This window comes from Lissotriton helveticus, chromosome 3_1 (assembly GCF_964261635.1).
Source record: "Lissotriton helveticus chromosome 3_1, aLisHel1.1, whole genome shotgun sequence".
NCBI lineage: Eukaryota > Metazoa > Chordata > Amphibia > Caudata > Salamandridae > Lissotriton > Lissotriton helveticus.
Window position 1 is genome coordinate 1,173,153,974 of NC_136061.1, and position 21,358 is coordinate 1,173,175,331.

Below are 21,358 nucleotides of genomic sequence, written 5' to 3' on the forward strand. Positions count from 1 at the left end.
TACTACGCTTAGCGTTTTGCCTTCTCTTACCGGAATTAATGAAATATCGTCGGGTGTGTTTAGAAGTGTTCCTCATCGCTCCCGGATAACTTCCGTGTTTGACTGCGGCGCGTACTGCGTCTAACGCATGAACATAGATGATGGACTGCCTCATGAGTGTAGCTGTTGCTGCCATATTAGAATGTGTGATGTAAAGAGTTAAATCACAAAGATTAAGGACATGTTATATGTATGTATTCTAAAACTAATAACTAAAGTGTAATTTACAGAGCTACAACTCAAAAATGTAATTCACGGTAAATATAAAGTTTACATCGCTTCAATTTACAACAATGCTTTTCGTATAGGCATCAATTACAGATTTATCAGAGCAAAAATTAAATCCCACCGTGGGTGTCAAAGGTAACAAGCAAACTCAATGCGTTCATTGAGGCCATGTGGCTTCATGGCTTGTAAATAGTATATCCGAAAGTTTTCTCTACGCAACAGATGTTTATTATTGTCCCTGCCCTCGATTTTATCAATGACTTCCAGGATTAAAAATCTCAATTGCGCAATATTGTGTTTAAATTCTTCAAAATGTGTCGCCACTGTGGACTTAGTGTTTTTGGTTCTTATATTGGATTTGTGTTCGTTCATACGTAGACGTATTTTTCGCTCGGTTTTGCCCACATATATTTTGCCACATGGGCATTTCAGTAAGTAAATAACATTTGAAGTTTCACAAGTTGCTGACACATGTAGTTTGATCTCATGTCCTCTCATGGGATGGTGAATAGTAGTTCCACGGATGATGTTGTGACAATTTTGGCAGTTTAAACATGGCGTTGTTCCTGTATGTCTTTGTTTGTATGATTCCTTCTTGTACAAGATTTCTCCTATATTCCTGTTCCTAGTATATGCAAACAGTGGGGGTTCCATGAACATATTCCTGAAGTCAGGTTCCATGGTTAACATTGATCAATGTTTATTTATTACCTTTTTGAAAATATACCTTGATGTTGTAAACTTGGTTACTATCACCATTCTGGTGTTTACTTTTTTAGTACTTGTAGCTAAAGTTGCTTGACGAGTAACATGTTGGCATCTGGCGGCTGCTTTCGAAATAACTTGTAGAGGGTACCCTCTTACTTTGAATCTTTCTGCCATCTCCTTTGTTCTCTGATCAATTTTTTGTTCATCTGAGACTATTCTTCTTATCCTCAACATTTGTGAGGTTGGCAAATGGGTTTTCAAAGATTGTTGGTGATGACTTGTGAAATGTAGAATGTTATTTCTGTCTGGTGATTTCCTAAAGATATCAGTTTCCAGACCTGTTTCAGTTTTCACTACCAGTACGTCTAAGAACGTAATTTGGGTGTCAGAAACTTCACTAGTGAATTGAAGATGTTGGTTAAATGAATTCCAAGTCTGAATGATTGACTCTGCGCTTTCTTTGTTTCCTTTCCATAAGAGGAAAATGTCATCTATGTACCGTTGGTACAATATTATGTGAGATCTCCACTCCTGGTTTGATAAAATGTGCTCCTCCTCAAATCTCTCCATCACAAGATTCGTATACGATGGAGCCATACAATTCCCCATAGATGTACCGCTTAATTGGAGGAACCATTCCTCCTTCCATTTAAAATAGCTGTGGTAGAGTGAAAAACGAACGAGTTCCAGAATGAAAATTTGCATGGTGTGTTCAATATCACTGTTTAGTATTGTGTGTTCAATTGCCTCCAATCCCATTTGGTGGGGAATTGATGTATACAGCGACTTCACGTCAGCTGTACACAATGTTATATCTTCACCTTCAGGCCATTCTATAGTCTGTAGTTTCAGAATGAAGTCAGTGGTGTCCTTTGTGTAAGATCTCATCCTCTTGACACTCGGCTGAAGATATTGGTCTATGAATTGACCGGTATGTTCATGAATGCTTCCACAAGTTGAGACTATGGGTCTGAACGGTGGGTCCTGAATGTTCTTATGTACTTTCGGTACCATGTAAAATGATGGGACTCCTGGGACTCGTTGTTAGTAAAAACAATCTTGTTTTATCACTGATAATTTTCATTTGAACTGCCTTGTCCACTATTTTTCTTAGTATTATAACAAATTCTCTAGTGGAGTTATTTTCCAATTTCATATATAAGTTGTGGTCCATAATGTGTTCCTTGACTTTATCTTCATAATGAGTTGTATTGAGTACAACCAGTGCTCCCCCTTTATCAGCTTTTTGAAATACTATTCGAGGGTTGTTCGCCAATTTTTTCAGTGTATCCCAATCTTTACGTGTGATGTTTTTCCTATTGGTTGTTCTGAACTTGATTGCATTCAACTCCTTCTTGACCAAATTTTCGAAAAGGTCCAAGGTTTTGTGACTTGTGGGAGCCATATAGGTACTGCGATTTCTTAAGCCCTGGAGTTCATCCTCTTCTTCTTCATTGCTTCTCTGCGGTTGTATCACATTCTCCCAAAAATTCCTTAACCGTAACTTCCGCATCAGTTTAAAAAGGTCAATGTCAAGTTCCAATAGGTTACTATCTGAAGTTGGTACGAACGATGTTCCTTTCTGTAAAATTGCTGACTCTCGAGGAGATAGGTCATAATCGGATATATTAATGACTAGGTTTCTTTGACTACTTTTTTCTTGTCTCGTTTCAGTGCATTTGTGCTCCTGGTATTTAGATGTTCCTTCTCCTTTTCCTTTTCTCTTGCCCCTCCTGGGTCTTCTATTCCGCCTTGGTATCCTGCCCACATCGAATGGAGTACCGCTTGGCGTCTCGTCCCTCCGCGAGGGCTTTAGCGAGCTTCTCCCGGGCCTCCTCCTGGCACTCCGGAAGCAGGGCCGCAACCGTATCGCACAGAGAGTGGGTATAACGGCCCAAAAGGCAAGCGGTGTTGATGGACCGCAACCCACAACTGAGGGAGAACAGTTTCTTGCCAAACTGTTCATACCTTTTGGATTCCCGATCTGGGGGTGCAGTCGGGAATGCGGATTGGGAAGTAGAGGCCTGGATAACCAGGCTCTCGGGGGTGGGGTGAGTGGACAGAAAGCTAGGGTCGCCCGGAGCTGGCGCCTGGCGACGTTCCTATCTACAGGGGGACCTGTAGCAGGCCTGGACTAGTGGTTAAATAAAAAGTGGTTCTGTTGGGTAAGGCAAATTACTTTGAAAAGCCACCAAATGCAACTCAAACAATTAGAAAGAACTTTTTTCTAAAAAAGGAATTATCTGAAACACACATGCGCTGAGGAAATAAATACTCAAGCAATCTAATCAAAAGACTTTAATTTCATGCGACGCGGAGCCGCAGACGACTCCTACCGACGCGCAGGGGTACTGCTACGCAAAACTTTCCGGATCCAGTCTGACGCCTGGGGATATTCTAAGGTAAGGAATCTAACACTAACCTGTTTCTTTCAGATCACCACTACATACCCTCTGCAGTCTCCTTGAAAACCTGGATGGCATTCAACAGGACCCATAGTGCTGGGTCAACTGAGACTTTAGAACCCCCTGCAAAACCTGCGTAAGCCACCTGAAGAAGTGGACAATCACACAAGCAGGATGCATGTGGCTAACAGGCCATGAATCTTCAAAGCTGCTCTCACCGAGACCCAGGACTGAGGCTGAAGCCTCGGGATCAAAGTCCAAATGTCCTGGACGCATTGCGATGGAGGAAGGGCCCTGAACTGCACCATGTCCAAGACAGTTCCTCTAAAAGGAAGCCTATGTGAAGGAGTTTGGTGCAACTTCTGCTCACACAATGTCAGGAGGTTCGCGATCATCTGGTGGTGGTCTACGACTGACTGAAGAGCCTGCCTTCAACAGCCAGTCAGAGGAAGGGGAAAGAAAAAGGTAATTACCTGTAACTGCAGTTCTCCAATATTGGTATCTTTCATAGATTCACATGCTGGAATCATCCCAGTAATCGAGTTGAGAGTCCTATGTTGCGCATAAAGAGCATTACAATATTAGGCATATGCAGAACACTTTGACACCTTCACAGAAGTAACCCAAGAGTTCGAATTACTTTCTTAAAAAGTAGTACATCTATTTACACTAACGTCCACAAGGACGATAGGAGTGAAAATTATGCATGCTACACTAATATGTTACAGGTCATACACGTTGGCACACTGATCCGGATAAGTAGCATCCCTCTTAAAGGAACAAGAAACCAAGCAGATAAAGGACAGGTGTTTTCAGCACCGTAGCTCTCTGCATGAGCTTCTCTTACCCAAAGCGGCACCTTATAGAAAGAATCTCTCAAGAGAATAACCATAAGGATGGATTTGTTGCACTAGCACCAAACTTTTCAAAGTAACAGTCAGAAAATTATGCAATGCTAACCTGCAGAAAAAGGTCTTACCTAGGTCTTGTCATTAGGTTCTTTAAGATACCAACTCTGGGTGTACAGTTTGGGGAAGATAAAGGTGTTCGCTGTTGAGCATTAGGTGGCGTTGCAGCTGCTAATGACCGCGATGATACAGGAGTCATAACTTGTCCATTCTGGTTTACAGGCGGGGTGCCATTTTGAAGGCGCTGAGGTGAAACCTTAAGAGGGGACATAAGTAAAGCACACTTTTTAAACTTTATTTAACAGTATGTTGAGCCAGACAAGTACAACAGTTAGTAAATGAAAAGATAGTTTAATCTTTTACTGCTGCCCGAACTTCAATTCCTAAAAAGTCCCCTGCCTACTTCCACTTGCTGCCTATAGTTAGGCCTCGTGGAAAGCGTTTATCAGTTCAGCCTAACAGATTAAGTGTTCAGTTTGCACTGTTGGCAGTACTCCAATTGCAAAAGCCATAAAACAATAAATGTTCAAGTTATTCACCCAAAACACTACTACCCTAGAATTATTAACAAGAGATACAGATGTCTTCTGAATAGATCCAGTACTTTCATGAAACTAGTTAGTTAAAATAGAGTCCACATCATTGGAGTCAAACAAATGCATTCCTGGGATGCTCATCTGTGGCAGCGAGGGTTGCATATTTATTTAGAGAGGGTATCAACACTGGAGAACCATTTCAAATCATATCTTTAAAGAGGATAAACTAGCATTTAAAAATGTAATTGTTCCCAAGATCTCTGCAACATTTTTAAGTAATATTTTAACATTGGAAGGTGATTTTTTTTTTTAGAAAATCTAAAATTAGGCTCGTAAATGAACGAAAAACAGACTGCCATTAGAAGCTCCCAGCTCTCTTAGAATCCATTATCACAAAGTATCATTCTTCTAAAGCAGTGGTCTTCAAACCTTTTAACGCTGCGCCCCCCCAGCCTAAAAAATCCAAGCATTGGCAATGCCAACCGGTCTCGCCTTTGGGACCTTATAAGTGCTTAGCCATGCAACAGTTATGTTGTTGCACCAAGGATATTGTGCTGCATAACTAAACAGTTATAAGGTCCCGAAGGCGAGACCTCTTGGCTATGCCAATAGGTCTCGCCTTCTACACTTCTACAGCAAACTAGTTTGCTGTAGAAGTGGGTCCTGCAATGCAAGATAGCTGTATCGTCAGTTGTGGATCCAGTCATATCCATTTATTTTATTGTAGTATTTATATAGCGCAATCTGGTCCTCAATGGTGTGTGGAGGTCTTTATATTGTAAACGTATTTAACTTTTGAGAGAAGGGCAAAAGAGGGGAAGACTTTTGGTCTGGCGTGACAGTTGAAACTGAATGCCATCATCTTGTAATAAAAATTGATACATAAGTAACACTTCTAAGCTCCCCATAGGCATTGCTTTGATTAATTGCCAATTACACTTTGGATCAGCCCACAGCACAATATACATTGAATTGGGGCAATTGGTCATCCCCGTTGCATAAGTTGTTACACGCCATGAAGCACCTAAATGCCTCGTCAGATGTAGAAAGCTCTATGTGAATGGAATTACAATTCAAATAACGTACTTGCTTTTAACTCAACGGATTCACATTTGTCCTCTGCCCACAAAACAACTGTTTGGTGTATTTTTGTTATAATTGTGAATGACGACATTTTGCCTACTTCACTGTCAGCTTTCACATAATCATTCCATGTTGTCGCGGCAGGTGAAGGGGATGAATGATGTCCTTGCAAGATTAGAGCATCTCCAGCTGCAGATGCACCTAGGTGCTGGATGCTGCATTCTCGCATGTTTATGGGGAACATGTCACAGAATGAGGACGACTCACACTGTATTTCATCTGCTGTGGCTGCCATAAGTTGCTGCAGAGTGGTCCTTGACAATAGATGAGCCATAGCTGAACTTACTGTGCACCCATCTTCGATATCCCCCACTCGCTCATCCATGGCTGTCCATAACTGAGGAGTTTTTCTACATTTTATGTGAACATTAACATTTCACTTCTGAGCATGGCTTTGTAACCTCAGCATGAAGGACCACTGCAAGCATAGATTTTGAACAAGTATTTTTGACTTAAATGTATTGTTGGCATGTGATAAAACATGCTCCCTGTTAAATTTGATGACATTTTTATTATTGGTACGATTGATTTGGTGCTAAAGATTGGCACTCCAGCAAGCAGTACTTGGAGCAGATGTGCGAGGACATGTGCACCTAAACTACAGCCCCCTTTGAATGCCCACTGTCATTGAGGCCTTTTGTTTACATTGCTCGCGCTTGTAAGTGTGCGCATGTGCAGTAAGTATCTCTTGCCAGCCATGGATGATTATTTATGTATGTTCAAGTCAAAGAGTGTGTCAGTCACTTGGCGCTGTCACCTAGCAGTATAGATTGGCATACCTTCTTCAAGAGAAAAACAAGCACCATCGAGGGTGCTGTAAATAACACCACGTCAGTGTCGAAATAAAACAAGCATTGGCAAAGCCAGCAGGTCACATCTAAGACCCACTGGCAAAGCCAATAGCACTGTTGCGCTTTAAAAAATAAAATGCATGAAAACATGAGCAGATTGTATTTCGGGAGTTGCGAGGAGAGGTGTGGGATGACAGAAGAAATGGAGATCTGGAAGGCAGCAGGGGAAGATCAAGAAAGGGAGAGCAGGCAGGGAAAACATGGAGGGGGTCTTAGCAGATGCACAGTTGGCAAACAAAAAAAAAAAAGAAAAGTGTGTGCGTAAAGCATTGGCTGCGCGGGAGCCAAAAGTGAAAGTGATCGCGATGCACGTAATTACCGTGACAGAGAAAAGACAGCTGGCGGCTGCGCACGCAAGTTTAGCACTTTGAAAACCCCCCTTACTAAAAGTCGAGCAAGCAGCACATTCGCTGCTCTAGGCTCGACCTAAAAGTCCTTGGGACTTCCCCGGGATTTTTCACAATTATTCTATTACATTTTCAATGTTTAAATATGTCTAGACTAATTTAAACATTACAGGTAAATAAACCTTTTAAAAATGAAATCAAATACATGATTGCCAAACATTCTGATGATGATTAGCTAGGCCTTACTAACATGTAAAAGTATCCACAATGTGATTATTCGAAATGGGAGCGGGGAGGTTTGAAGAATATTTGTAGACAATTCCCTATAGGCACATACTCCCCAGCCAGATATCAATGACAAAAGAGGTTAGTAATTGTGAGAAGTTGGCCTGATATATGATGCTCACTAGTTCTAGTGATCACCTTGTATCAGTCCAAACAACACTTACGGTGATTGGTTGTAAGTCAACCGTATAGACCAGCTATCCTAATGGTAGCATGGACAAAGCAGTCTTAGGCTAAACTCTTTTGGCATGTGAAGCCAGCTGTTTTACCACGAATAACCCCTTGAATACCAGATGAAAGGACACCAAGCAGGTTGTTATGAAAATAAACAGTATATTTATTAATAACAAACACCTCTGAACTCTTTATGAGGTCAGAGGGCTAAGCACATGACAATCTCTTAGGAAAAATACGATAAGTTGCACAATATTACAATGGTGCCCTAGGGGCACGACAAACCATATACTAAGTAAATGGTATAAGGAAATCGATAGAAGGAATGGAGCTGTCCAGAGGCTGTAGGATCGCTGGGACTACACTATCCTAATCTTAGGTAAGTAACAGGAGGCCCACGGGACGCGTGTGCAGAGTGTGAACTCACACGCAAGATGCGGAACAAAGTCAATGGACAGTACAGTTTAGGAAAAAGGCGAGTACGGACAGTCTTTACTATATAGGACTAAAACGACTGGAAATCTGGACACTAGGAGAGTTAATCTCCCCTTGAGCATCGAAATGCTCTTGTTACCTCACCCACGGGCTGCGGGTGAATAGGTGTCAAAGTGTGTCGGGTTTCCGTGTCGAAGTCTATGGAGCCTTGAAGAAAGATGCTGCAGGCGACCAGGTGGAAGATGTCCGGTGCGATCCAAGGGTGGATCGAGGAAGAAGAGGACCTGAAAGCAGAGGGGACAGTGTTCAAAGTCACTAGCCAGTGACCGGTGTGGAACCAGGAAGGAACCCGGTGCTGTCGTCGCGATCAGGTGAAGAGTGGACGCTTGTCTCTGCAGCCACGTGGACCAGGAGGTGTCTCCAACGACCAGGATGGAGGCACGAGCTGTCCCACGCAGGCTCTCGCTGTCGGCGGTGTCGGATCCGGATTTGGAGTCAACGGGACTTGGCAAAGGCAACCCACGCGGTGAGTGGAAACGGCGTCTGGTGCGGACCAGGAGGGTCTGGGGTGCTCCTCTTTTGGAAGGGAGCAAGGGCCAGTCTGGAGCAACCAGCTGTGTAGATTTCAGGGATCGTCGTCTAGGAGGCCACTAGCCGGCCGGCAAGTGACCAGACAACGCGTCGAGCAGCAATCAAGGAAAAGGGCCCCACGCAGATCTCGTGGATGCTGGAGGGCTGGTCTTCGGTGCAGGAGCTGCACGGGGCTGGGGCTTCTCAATCCCCAAAGCACTTTCTCGAGGATGCCTCTGAAGTCGTGCTGGAAGCGAAGTGCAGTTTCTTCAAGATGGCCGGTCCCACGTGTCTCATCGCACCCACGGGTCTCAGCTGTGCTGCAGATGCGAGTAGAGGTCGGAGAGGTCTGGGAATCCGGGTCTCGTCGGGCTCTGAAGTCTGGGTCCGGCAGGAAGGACGACAAAGTGAACCGCTAGGACGCTTGATGGTGCCTGCAGTTGCAGGGTGGACACTCCTTGCCCACAAGGGAGATTCTTCAGTCTTCTGTGGAGCAGAACGTCGAAGTCCAGAGTTTCTTCTTGCAGAGTTTCAATTCAGGATAATCTAATTTGGAATGGGACCAGCTCCTACCTTTATTCTCCTAAAGGGGGCTGTACTGTGACTAGGTCCCTCCTATGGGTGGGACCAGGAAGGGTGGTTACACCCCCTATCGTTTGTCCGGTTTCGCGCCAGAGCTGGGGCTGGAGTGCCCCAGCAACTGGTTTGAACCGGTGTATGCACAGGGCACCTTGTGTGCCCCAGGCATGTCTCATTCCTTTCAGGCCTGTCCTACCTAATACACAAAATCCTGTCTGGGGTGGTGCTTGCACCTCCCAAGGCAGGAAACCCTTTGTCCAAGCCTCCCTCGCTGGAAGGACTCCCAGCAGCAGGAGGTCAGACTTGTGTCTGTGGTGGCAGCATCCATTTTGTGATGCTGAGGCTCGAGTTAACTTTAAGCGGGGTTCACAGTTACCTACATGTCGTGTCCCTCTAGAAGGGTGGAATACTACCCCGGTCGCCAGAACTGGCGAGGGGGTAGTATTCCAATTCGTATGACACCTTACTCGACATGTTTTGATAATGTTATACCAAAGTTAGCATTCAACCGCGAGGATTATAATGCACTTAAGAGTATATGGTATAGCGTTATCATGGAACAGCTATAGGGACTTGGTTCCGCAAGCTGCATACAGGCTCGGCTCATGCTAGAGCACCATCTCACATAATTCCAAGCACTCTGCCTTCAGGATTGATAAGGCCTGCCATAGGAGTGACTGATAGGAATATATGTGTCCATTTTAGGGTTAGATACAGGTAGACTATATCTATAGCAAAGGGTGTTTACACCACCTTGCCCCAGCTGTCTTAGCAGCCAGTTGTGTCAGTTTTGGATGACCAGCCAGGGGTGGCATAATACATGCTGCAGCCCCTGGTAGGCCCTGGGTACACCTATGCCCTGGGTACCTAAGGTACACTGTACAGGGGCTGATAAGGTGACCCAGCATCGAATTAGGTATGTACCTAAGGTACATGGAGTCCATTTTACAGAGAGAGCAATTAGTCTGGGGTCCTGAATAGCAGGGCCCCAGGCCAACTAGGTCGAAACCCAGCTAAACACTAGGCAAAAAGTTGGGGGTAACCATAGTCAGATATCCACCTTCCTACAGTAATGGCCTATTACAGAGTGGCTTACTGCTCATCATTTGTTTTCAGCTTAAAACAAAGCACTGCTATCACCATGATGCTTCCTTTAACCAGAGCCTGGGGCCCCTCTTGGGGTTAGTTAGGGCCCTTCTAGGGGGGCCCGCCCCTAGTTTGAAGACCCCTGCTCTAAAACATTATCAGTTCATTTTGTTAAGAAGCTGAGGAGAACCCACCCCAAATTTCACCATAAGGGAGGGCAGATGGTGAAGAAAACAGATGGTGATAACAAAACTAATTCATACTTATATGTAATTCTTCTTTTCCTACAAGGGAATCTAACTAGTCATAGCACTCAGTTGTGCCACCAATAAGTAGTTTCCCAGAACACATATATTCATATGTTAACATATAGAGAGAATATTTTTTTTGATAAATGGATGACCTTAAGTTTCTCTGCTTGTCCTTCTTGGATGTTTCTAGCTCAAATGTGTGAAACTACTGAAATCTGCCAGTTAAGGTTACTGTTATGTTCCCCATTGTATGCCTAAACAGCTATTATGACCTTTTACCTACACTTGCCCTACCTTGCTCTGCATAACGGTTCCAGCAATGACTTTTTACACCAGTTATGTGCTGAATAAATGTCGATCGCTTTCTTTGAAACTATCTTCATTTATTATGCATGAGGATTCTTAGAAAAGTCCCTGCACGTGACGTACATAACAGCATGAACATACTCTGTATAAAAGTCATGGTTATCTTCATCCTAGGGCAAAATAACTACTTTGCATAATTGTAGGTATTGATTTAGGCTCATTTACATAATCCTACTCATAACATATCGATTGTGTTAGGAACCCTCGAGGCTAGCTTTTTGGTTTAAAAGAACATTACCTACATTAGATAGAGAAGACGCTTCCACGCTGACACAAGACGCTGATGTCCCTGCACATAGAAGCTCCAGCACGCAGTGGTCTGACATCCCTTGTGGTGTGGCCAACTCCAGACCAAGACAGGATCCTGTCCTTCGTTCTCTCCCATCAGGTAATGGGGTTTGCTCTTTCCTAGGGGATTCTAGGATTTACAGCCATATACATGCTAGATACATTTAGTACACTTGCGCTTGATTACGGTCATGTATATATACCTGCATATATTCACTGTTTTAGCACAATGGTAGAATTCTACCTTTTATTTACTCTGTTGATGCTTGTTATCTTATACACCTTTTTCTGTCTAATGATTGGCGCAGCAAACATGTTTTATACTAGAATGACGCTGGATAGATTAATGTCTATTGACAACATCCCCATCGTTTATTCTGTGCATCTCTCTGAGACCAAGTGAGCACGAGGGCCTGAGCAAAAGTACTGTATCCACGATCCCTGAAGTATCAAGGGTTTTCATGTTCGATAGTCGCCATAAACTATTCGCCCCTTGGTAAGGTTAGGGGGCTTATGGTGGCACTGTGAGCTAGCTGGTCTAAAGGCTGACATATCCTTTGGGGGTGTCTGGAATCAGTCTGGACACCAATCCCTTAGTTTATGTTGTCTAAACGTGCACATCCTATGTATTTTAGGACCTACAGGACATTACCAATCCACACAACAACTGTATCCACGGTAGGAGGAGACAGCATGCCAAGTGAGGAGAGGTATCAAGACCACTGGCATCCCCCAACTCCTCTTCCCAGTCTGGGTCAAACTCACAGTTTGCTGTGAGAGGGTCCTCAGACCCCTCCCAGTTCTCCCTTTCCTCCGAAGGCTGATAAACAGGCTGTGTGGTGCCGTATTCACATCGGGGCTGAAACCGGGGGCAACGTCGTCCGTTGGGCCAGGCGACAATGGAGGTGGTGCCGGTGGGATCGACGTTGGTGGAGGTGTCACAAGGTCAACCAGGCTTGGATCCATGGGGGTCCTGCAGCGCCGGAGCAGACAGTGATGCCGGAGCCGCCAACAGTAAAGGGCTAGAACCCCCAGTCGGGCCAGCGGGGCGAGAAAGCCAAAAGAGGAGAGCAATGGCTGACAGAAATTCCTGCAGCTGGGCCGGATTCGCCGATGGACCCGGGAAGGGCGGGTAGGCAGGCGGAGGCTGAGCAGGCTCCACCGGAGCCATGGGGGAGGCACCACCCGCACCCTCCGCCTCGATGGAAAGTCGGAGAGAGATGGATCTTCTTTGACTTCTTGGAACGCTTCGTCTTACCTGACACAGAGTGCGAAGACTTCGATCCCGATGAACAGCGACCGGTCCCTAGGCCTCCCAAGGGACCGGAACCTTGAGCGGCGCGGTGCAGACTGTCGAACTTCAAGCAACTTTCAGGACCGCTCCCGCAAAGTCTTCGGCGCTGTGGCCCGGCAATCGGAACACGACTTGGGGTTGTGGTCGCGCTCCAGGCAGTAAAGACCCACGCTGTGCGGATCAGTCACAGACATCATGCGATGACAGTCCCCGCAGGTCTTGAAGGGGGGCATCCCTACTGCACCAGGAGCCGATCGACTTGGAAAAATAGAGACAAAAGGCCTCAGAAAAAAATCTGTCAAAAAGTGACGGGGTACCACTCTCCAGATCTACGCATGCTGGCGCGAAACAAGAAAGAACTAACGTCAGCGCTCGAGGGTGGCATCTAATAGCTGCCGCAACGTCATCTCGGCGACCACGACGCTAACGACAGATAGGAAGCCGCACAACACCACCTTCCAACGCGCAGTGGTACTACTGACGAAAACTTTCCAGATCTAGTCTGACGCCTGGGGGTAATTCTAAGGTATGGAACTATCACTAATGTGTTTCTTTCAGATTCTCACTGACGTCACCTGAGGAGGAGGAGGCATATAAGATGGATCAAAAGGTGGGAAGCGCTGTCTGTAGTCCTGAAGCATAAACTGCAAACCAGACAGTGATGCAGATGGCATTGTGACCATTGCCTCATGGTGCTGATGATGTTGTTAAGGTCGGGTAAAATAGGCTTGACCACAGTATTGCTGGTCATCATTATCCTCATCATCTGGTTTGCACTTGACGTGCAATTCTGAAGGGCTATATGCAACCCCAAAGGGACCTTCATTTTCAACCCCTTCTTCAGAATCTCTCTCCTCTAAAAGGTGAGTGGGTAAAAGAGGAGTTAATTTACTGGGTGAGGTGTGTTCAGGCGTGATTTCCCATGCCACAATCTTCTTAGGCGTAGTCAGTTTCATAGATATAACCTTCATCGACGGATGCGTTGACTATGGCGTCTTCACTTCCACAGCCTTAACTGTGCTTGCCATAGGTGATGTCGTCGAGGATGATTTCGTTGATGGAGGGGACTTTGTCGACACCTGTGGAGTCGTCGACGGTAGAGACTTCGTCAACGCCGGTGACTTTTTTATTTTTATTTTCAAAAAACCTTTATTCGGGTATCTTCAACACACACAGCTATCCGCCTACAACCCAGAGGGCCGGCAGCAGACATGAGCAGTAAGGTCACACTTTGTGTCAAACAACCACAGCCAATAAGCCAACAACCCGGAGGTCCGGTGGCGTGAACCAAGGACATACATTCGACTCCAGCTATCCTGTGGTGCCTACGACCCCCGCCCAATCCTGATTCCCAGAAAAAAGGAAAGCCTGTGGAACGTAGTAGCGTTGTGACCGCTACGCCCTGATGTAAGCAAGTATTGATCCTACCCACTAAACAATACATGAACTGCCCCCGAATAACCCCCCCACCCCACCCTAACTGTCCGCTCGCTTGTTGTACATCTCCAAAAATCAGACCGTTACTTGGTCCCACTACAATCTGTAATATTGCCGTCCACTCAGCGGTCCGCCCCCCCCCCCCCCCCCCCGGTAAAGGAGCAAGATTGTGAACTACTGTACTCCCTACTTGCACCGATAGAGTGGACGGTTTGGCTGGCGCCGCTGCGTGAGAGGGGGGGTCACGAGCGCACTAAATCAATCAGTTAGGTATCTTCACATTGGGTGACCTGTTCAGGGACGGAGTTGTGAAATCCTGGGACCAGGTCGCACCTCCCGGCGTAGCGGTTACCCTATTACAACGCTTTCACTTTCACAGAATGCGAGCTGCATTCGTGGAACTTTTGGGTCCAGACATGGCTGAGCCCCCAGAAATCCCTGAGCTTACGTATGTGATTAAAACACCTTTGTCGCGCAAACTGGTCACTCATTTATTTAAACTAGGGTCCCGGCACAGGGAACAGCAACTCTCGAAGGCCCGGCTGGAGTGGCAACGCGATCTGCAAGTACAGATTGACGATGTCTTCTGGAAATATTGTTGTCAAAACACCAGGAAACTGTCACTTAATGCTAGACACAGATTAATCCATTTTAAAAACGCATGTATTACACGCCAGAACGTCAACGCCGGTGACTTTTATCTTTGTCGACGGCAATGGGTCTGTTGACGGTGGTGCACTAGTCGACGGTGATGACCTCGCCGACCTTTGCTGCGTCGCCAACCTTTTTTCCGTCGGCGGTGGCAATTTCGAGGAGGACCTCATCAACGGTATTTTTGGCGAAAATGTAGTCAGCTTCAGCGTTGATGACGAGCGATTCGTCGACAATGTGTTAATCTCTTTATGAGATATTATGGAGATGGTCGATGAAACTGGATCTCGCGTGGACTATGTCAGGGTCGTCGATGACAAAGAGCTAGCCATAGAACATGTCGTTGACATGCCAGAAATGCACCCTCTTGTCGACAGAGCTGAAGTACTTTTCTTCACTGACTGAGAACTTTGTGACAATGTCAGAAGTAGGTTTTTTGAAAGTCAGATTAAGTTCCGCAAAAGGTGTTTTTGGTTCAGCAACAGTCTTTGATGGTTATTCTTTTTTTATGAGAACCTTTGCACTCAGAGGAAGTCTCAAGATAGGACTTCTTGGTGCACTTTTTTAGCAGGCTCTCTATCAGAGTGTGATGACTCTCTTGCCCTTTTTGAAGAGGCTTTTGTAGATGTAGACTGGTCAGTCTTGGAGTCTGACACAGGGTCTGATCTAGTTTTCAATTTATGAAGCCAGATGAGAAGACGTCCTTCTGTATCTATAAGGGTCTTATTAGAAAAAGTATGACAAATCATGCACGCCTTATGAGATGGATTTAGGAAGTAAATGCAATTTTTGTGGGGATCATCCACATAAAGTCTTTTCTTCAGGCAAGTGGCACATTCTCTTAAGAGAACCTTCTTAGCCTTGTCAGACATAGTCCAGATATAATAAAGACCCACAAAAGTACGAAGATGATGTTAAGAAAATATAATAAAATTTTACTTTCCTGTAGAAAAAGTCCAAAATTCTTTATCCTTGATGAGAAAGTTGAGCAGATCTCAGAGGAGACTCCCTGGCACAACGTGTAGTAGAAAATCTGAGGTTCTGAGGTTCCTTCAGGAGCGTTCTAGAGGGTGATTGATGCTGATTGGTTGAGGCAAAAATGTGGTCCTTTTCTTTATAGGGACTAGGATAGGTTATTAAACTTAGAGGCCTACGCCTTCTGTAGTCTATACCTATTAGTGTATTATGACTATTTAATTCTTCTACTACCACTACTACTAATAGTATTTAAAGTACCGGGGACTCCCAAGTTTACGAAGGGGAATGATTCAAGCATGTGAATCTCTGAAAGTTCCAATACTGGAGTAAATAGCCCCCTTCTTTGATTATCATACCATGGCGGATATAGCCTCTTCTTAACACTCAAATATGGCCAACGCTCTAGGCCTGACTTAGCTCAATTTGGAAACTCCTCTGATGGGTTATCCAATAGAGAAGTACTTCCAGGTTATCACATTATTATTCACACATTGTGCATCAGGTACTTATCAGTAATATTCAACTATCTTTTAATAGGACATTTTCTGATTCAATTAAATGTTATAATTTTTGGCTTTTTTTTATCCCAAGAGTCCTGGAGATGCTTAATGCTTCGCATACTGGCGGGCTCGTTTCTGGGTACCTCCAATATGGCAGCTGGTTTACACTCAGCGTGCTTTCCAACATACCCTCTAACCCAGGTGTTCCGTGTTCCCCACCAAGGCGAGGTCTTTAAAATCGAACCGGTCTGACCTACCCGGTTCAACCTCATTAGTTTCGTGTGAGGGTACCAGAGAAGGACTGTCATTACACTGGTGCTTATCATGGTGAGTTTTTTGGGTCCTTTGCTAGCACTATATCTCAGAGCGTTTGTGGATTCTTCCCATTAGTTTGTTGTTTCTCCAATGAGTCTTTCACCCATCATTTTCCTAATAGTCCAACTGGAACAATGTTGGCACATCAGTAATATCCAATGCAATGCCGGTAAACACGGCATTGTGTATATTTTTCATTGTTGGCACTGTTAGTGAAAATGTTGAATATATTTCTCATGGTGACACGGACATGAATCGATCTTTCTCGTATTACTACGCATTCTTTATAAATACTGTTTTTTTGTTATCCCATTCCAGGCATGGTTTGGGGACTTTATTTTTGTGGATGCCCATATTTTGGATATATTTATAAGATGATTACCTATGTTCTCTGCCTAGGTGCCGCTTTGAGGGGTGATTTGCCCTTGACCTCCTTATGTGGGACTTACCTTTATAGTTGACTCTAACGGATGGAACTTATCATAATTATACCACTATTTGGATTATATTCTCTTAATGTTTTGTATTATCAGCCCCTTTCCCCCTTTTTTAAACACACCATTTGGGTTATGACAGAGCTAACAGGATGTCTCTCATATTCATTTTCTATCAGGACTTGGAATTTACCTACGGGGAACAACATGATTTTGCTTACAGATTTTTGATGGAAATATGGGTAGCTTTGTTACCACATGAGTGAAAGCTTTGCGCATGTTTGGTACAATCAAACCATACTTTTGATTTACCCCATCTTCCCTGATGGAGATACAGTGTCTATCGCACCAGGGCATTCTAAGTCAGATTTCAGGGGGGCGTGGTCAAGATGGCGATGGAGTAGGACGTGCATTTCAGTCCCTCCGGCGCCATCCCATTTTTCGCTTTGAATATCACCCCTGAAAGTGCCCATCTACGCCAGTGAAGGCAAGCGGTGGTGCTCCCCGGATGCCCTGATGTAACTGGGGCGGCTATTTGGCCAGAAAAGCGGCTGGCGGGCAGCGCGGACCTGAGCGGCCCTGACCGGTGCAGAGCTGGACGACCCACGAGGCGGGCGAGAGAGCGGCAGGTCCTCCCCTGGCAGTTTGGAGCGGCAGCGGACTGAGGCACGGAGTACGGCCTGCGGCTGTGCACTTGGCAGGCGTCCGCAACGTGCGTGGGGCCATAGCCGGCTAGGCTGACTTGGACCGGGAGCAGAGAGAGCGGGCAGCCTAGCAGTCCGAAGCGGCCGCGGCGGTTGAGGCCCCCGCAGGGCGGGCGGTAGGTCGGCCCCGCAGGGCGGGCGGTAGGTCGGCCCCGCGCGGCGCCGCGACTCGGACGAGGCCAGCAGCAGCGGGTGCCCTTGATGGCGGCTCCGAGGTGAGGAGTGCGGGGGCGGCCCCGGGGGGAACCAACGGTTCGGTCCGCATGACGGCGGACCGTGAGGCCTGCAGGGAGAGAGAGGAATACCGAGGCCTGGGTATCGGGCCTAGAGGGGCTACGGGACTCTGTCTCGGAGCCTAGGGGATGGCGGAGCCCAAATAGCGAGTCCCTGTCCCCCCCCACCTCTGGGCTGGTACCGTTTGGCCTGCACATGGGCGGGGAGGCCTAGCAGTGGTGTGGCCACCTTGCGGAGCGGCCTAGAGTGACGTGGAGGGGCCCCGTAGGCGGCAGCGATCCTGTGAGCTTGCGGCGTAGTAGCTCTTGCCTGCTTGACTTTAGCCAAATTGGCTCCTGCTGCGCAGCCTGCCTCTGCGCCCCACCACTGCAAGCTGCCTCAACGTTGAGGAGTGCGGGGGCGGCCCCCGGGGGGAACCGACGGTTCGGTCCGCATACCGGCAGACGGTGAGGTCCTGCAGTGAGAGAGAGGAATACCGAGGCCGGGGTGTCGGGCCTAGAGGGGCCACAGGACTCGGAGCCGAGTGGACGGCGGAGCCCAAATGGCGAGTCCTTGTGCCCCCCCCCCCCCCCGGGCCCTGGGCCAAGCGCAGCTGGTCTGGTACCGTTCGGCCCGCGCATCGGCGGGGAGGCCTGGCAGTGGGGTGGCTGCCTTGCGGAGCAGCCTGGTGTGACGCGGGGAGGCCCCGTCGGCGGCAGCGATCCTCTGAGCTTGCGGCAGAGGGGCTCTTGACCGCTAGACCACAGCTGAATTGAACCCTTCTGCATGGCCTGCCTCTGCGCCCCACCACAGCAAGTTGCCCCAATGTGGTCTGCCCCTCGACGTCACTACACTCAGCTTGGCCCGTCTGGCCTGTCTCTGGGGCAGTGGACCTCACCTTGCAGCCCATCTCTGCACCAGGGGGCAATAGGATTCCCACGCGCGGCCCGTCAACAGCGAAGTGAGGGCGCGGGCATTGAAGCCCGACCGGGGCCTGCCTCAGTGACAGCACTGCGAATTCAGGCCTACCTGTTTAGGCACAGATTCCGGCCAGGGTCATGATGGCGGCGGCCCGGAATAAGAAAGATAAGCTCCCGAAAGACATGCCTCCGAAACTAACAGGACAGTCAGCCCAGCAGACTACTGATAAGTCCCTGCGTCCCGATGACGACGCATCGGCCACCAAAGCCTTCATGAGGGAGTTGTTTTCAGCCATCAAAGACGATATCTCGGAGTTACGCTCTCAGTTGGCATCTGACCTACGGGAGGTGTGGCGCGATGTAGACGCGGTGGGTGAGCGGGTGGCGATACTGGAGGAGCATGATTTGGGGACGGCACAAGATGTACATCAACTACAGCAGGATGTGATTTACCTGACAGAGCAAAATTTGGACCTTCAGGCGCATGCTGAGGACTTGGAGAACAGATCTCGCCGAAATAATATCCAGATTCGAGCTGTTCCTTGGAAGGGCGAGGGGACGGATCTACGAGAGTACGTGGGAGCCCTTTTTCGTCAGATCCTGAATGAGGAGGACCTGCAGGATATTCAACTGGACCGGGTGCACCGGGTGGGTCTGTCAAGGGGACCCAAGGCCCCCCCCTCCTGACATCTTGGTGTGTGTGCATGATTTACAGATCAAGGAGCGGACTCTGCAGAAAGCACGTGATCTCAACCCCCTCCAATTCCGAGAGCACCACCCTGCACTTTGTTATAGATCTAGCGGCCTCCACGCTTCTCAAACGAAGGGCGTTCAATCCCGTCACTAGCTACCTGAGAGAGCAAGGTATCCCCTACTCATGGGGGCATCCATTCAGGCTTATCTTTAAATTTAATGGAAAGCTGATTCAGGTCCGCTCCCTGGAGTCGGCCTTCGACCTCTTGGGCTTGGAACGGACTGTCCCCTCGTCAGGAGAAACCAAGTCTCCCAGCAGGCAGCGCCGGCGTTCGACAGAGTGGCAACGGGTCGGCAGGCCTGTACCTGCCACAAAGCCTGACCTATCAACAAGCCAGCTCGAGAAAGGGTCAGCGGTCGCTTCAGTGGCCCTGGTGACGGAGGCGGCTGGGGGCACCTAAAGAGAGGGACCGGAGTTCGGCACTATCTGGGCCAGTAGCCGGGGGAGACTGTCTACTTGGTACACACTGTTGACACTTTTATGTCCTTGGTGGGAGATGGACCCCGCATCATGAATCGGTTAATTGGACAGTTGGCGCCATGTTCCCCCAGCTCTTGGGGCCTGTCTAACAGACTGTCATTTGCTTCTTTCTTCTATAATTGTTGAATCTTGTTTTGCGGGGGTTTGCTCTTTGAGGGGGGGGGGGGTTGGGGGAGGGGAGTTGGGGGGTATGGGGGTGCGACTGGGGATGGGGGAGGGGTTGTTTTTGGGGGCTTCGCATCAGCTGGGAGGGGCATGGGGAAGGATCCAGAGGGAAATGGGTGCGATTTGGGACCATGTGTGCTCCAGGGTTGCAATCTGTGCTGAAGTTCTGCCCCATCTGTTGCCATGCTGAGTAGGGAGTGTCAGAGGCCTTAATAGCCCGGTGAAATGTGCTGCAGTCCTATCCCTACTGGAAGGCGCGGAGGGGGACGTCTGCCTGCTGCAAGAGACTCATCTCCTTTCTAAAGATACCCGACGCCTGGCGGACAGGCGTTTCCCTTTGCAGCTGTGGTCTTCAGGGCCTAATAAGAAAAATGGGGTGGCCATTCTTTTCAGCGCGCGAGCACGCTGTAAAGTTGTCTCACAGGTAGTGGGCATCAAAGGAAGGTTCTTAGCTGTGCGTGTATAGTGGAGGGAGACAATGCTCACGGTTGGGTACATTTACGCTCCAAACACGAATCAGGAGCCCTTCTTACAGACGGCGCTTTCACAGGTCCTGGCATCCCCGGATGCCCTAGTTCTGGTGGGTGGGGATTTAAACATTGTTATGGAGGCTGACGCTGATAGATCAGGACAGCGGTCCAACCAGGCTGGGGCGCTGTCCCCGGGGGGAAAGCAGTGGCTGTTGGATGGGGGGTTGCATGATGTATGGCGCTCTCCGCATCCCCAGGAACGCGACTACACCTACTACTCAGCGACTCATAAGACCTATGCGCACTTAGATCATTTTTTAGCTATGTCCTCCCTTATGCCCCACTTATCTGCAGCAGACATTACACCGCGTTCCTTGTCGGACCATGCGCTTATTTCTGTAGTCCTTACCTCTAGTGGGATTAGACCCTCGGCAGCAGGTTGCGCCTTCGAGATTCCTTACTTCAGTCCGAATCGGTGGTGGCGAAGATGCGGGAGGTCATCGTATATTACATCGCTGAAAATGAGGTGGGAGATACGCCCCTCACATTGGTTTGGGAGGCCCTGAGACTAGTGGCGAGGGGAGAATTTATTGCGCTGGCAGCGACTTACTCCCGTTTGCGCAAGGAAAAAAGAGCGGAATTAGAGAGGTCGGTAAAGGCCCTGGAGGTGATCCATAACAGAACTGGGGCAACAAGGGTTTGGAGAGAAATGGAGACGAAGAGGCGCATGCTGAAGCATCTCGACTTGGATAGAGCCATGCATGCCCTATTGCGTCTGCGCCACAAGTTTTACCTTTGTGGCGATAAGGTGGGGCGGATGCTTGCACATAGGCTCCGGGCGAGC

At 47.7% G+C, this 21,358-nt stretch overlaps 1 protein-coding gene across 2 annotated transcripts in view; it reads right to left on the bottom strand.

Annotated features, from left to right (window-relative positions):
* NCAPD3 (non-SMC condensin II complex subunit D3) overlaps positions 1-21,358 on the bottom strand; it is a 764,397-nt gene that overhangs the window by 47,021 nt on the left and 696,018 nt on the right. For both annotated transcript variants that reach the window (XM_078681814.1, XM_078681815.1), the window contains one exon: positions 4,360-4,544. In XM_078681814.1, coding sequence (XP_078537940.1) covers positions 4,360-4,544 — 185 coding nt within the window. The remainder of the gene's footprint in view (positions 1-4,359; positions 4,545-21,358) is intronic.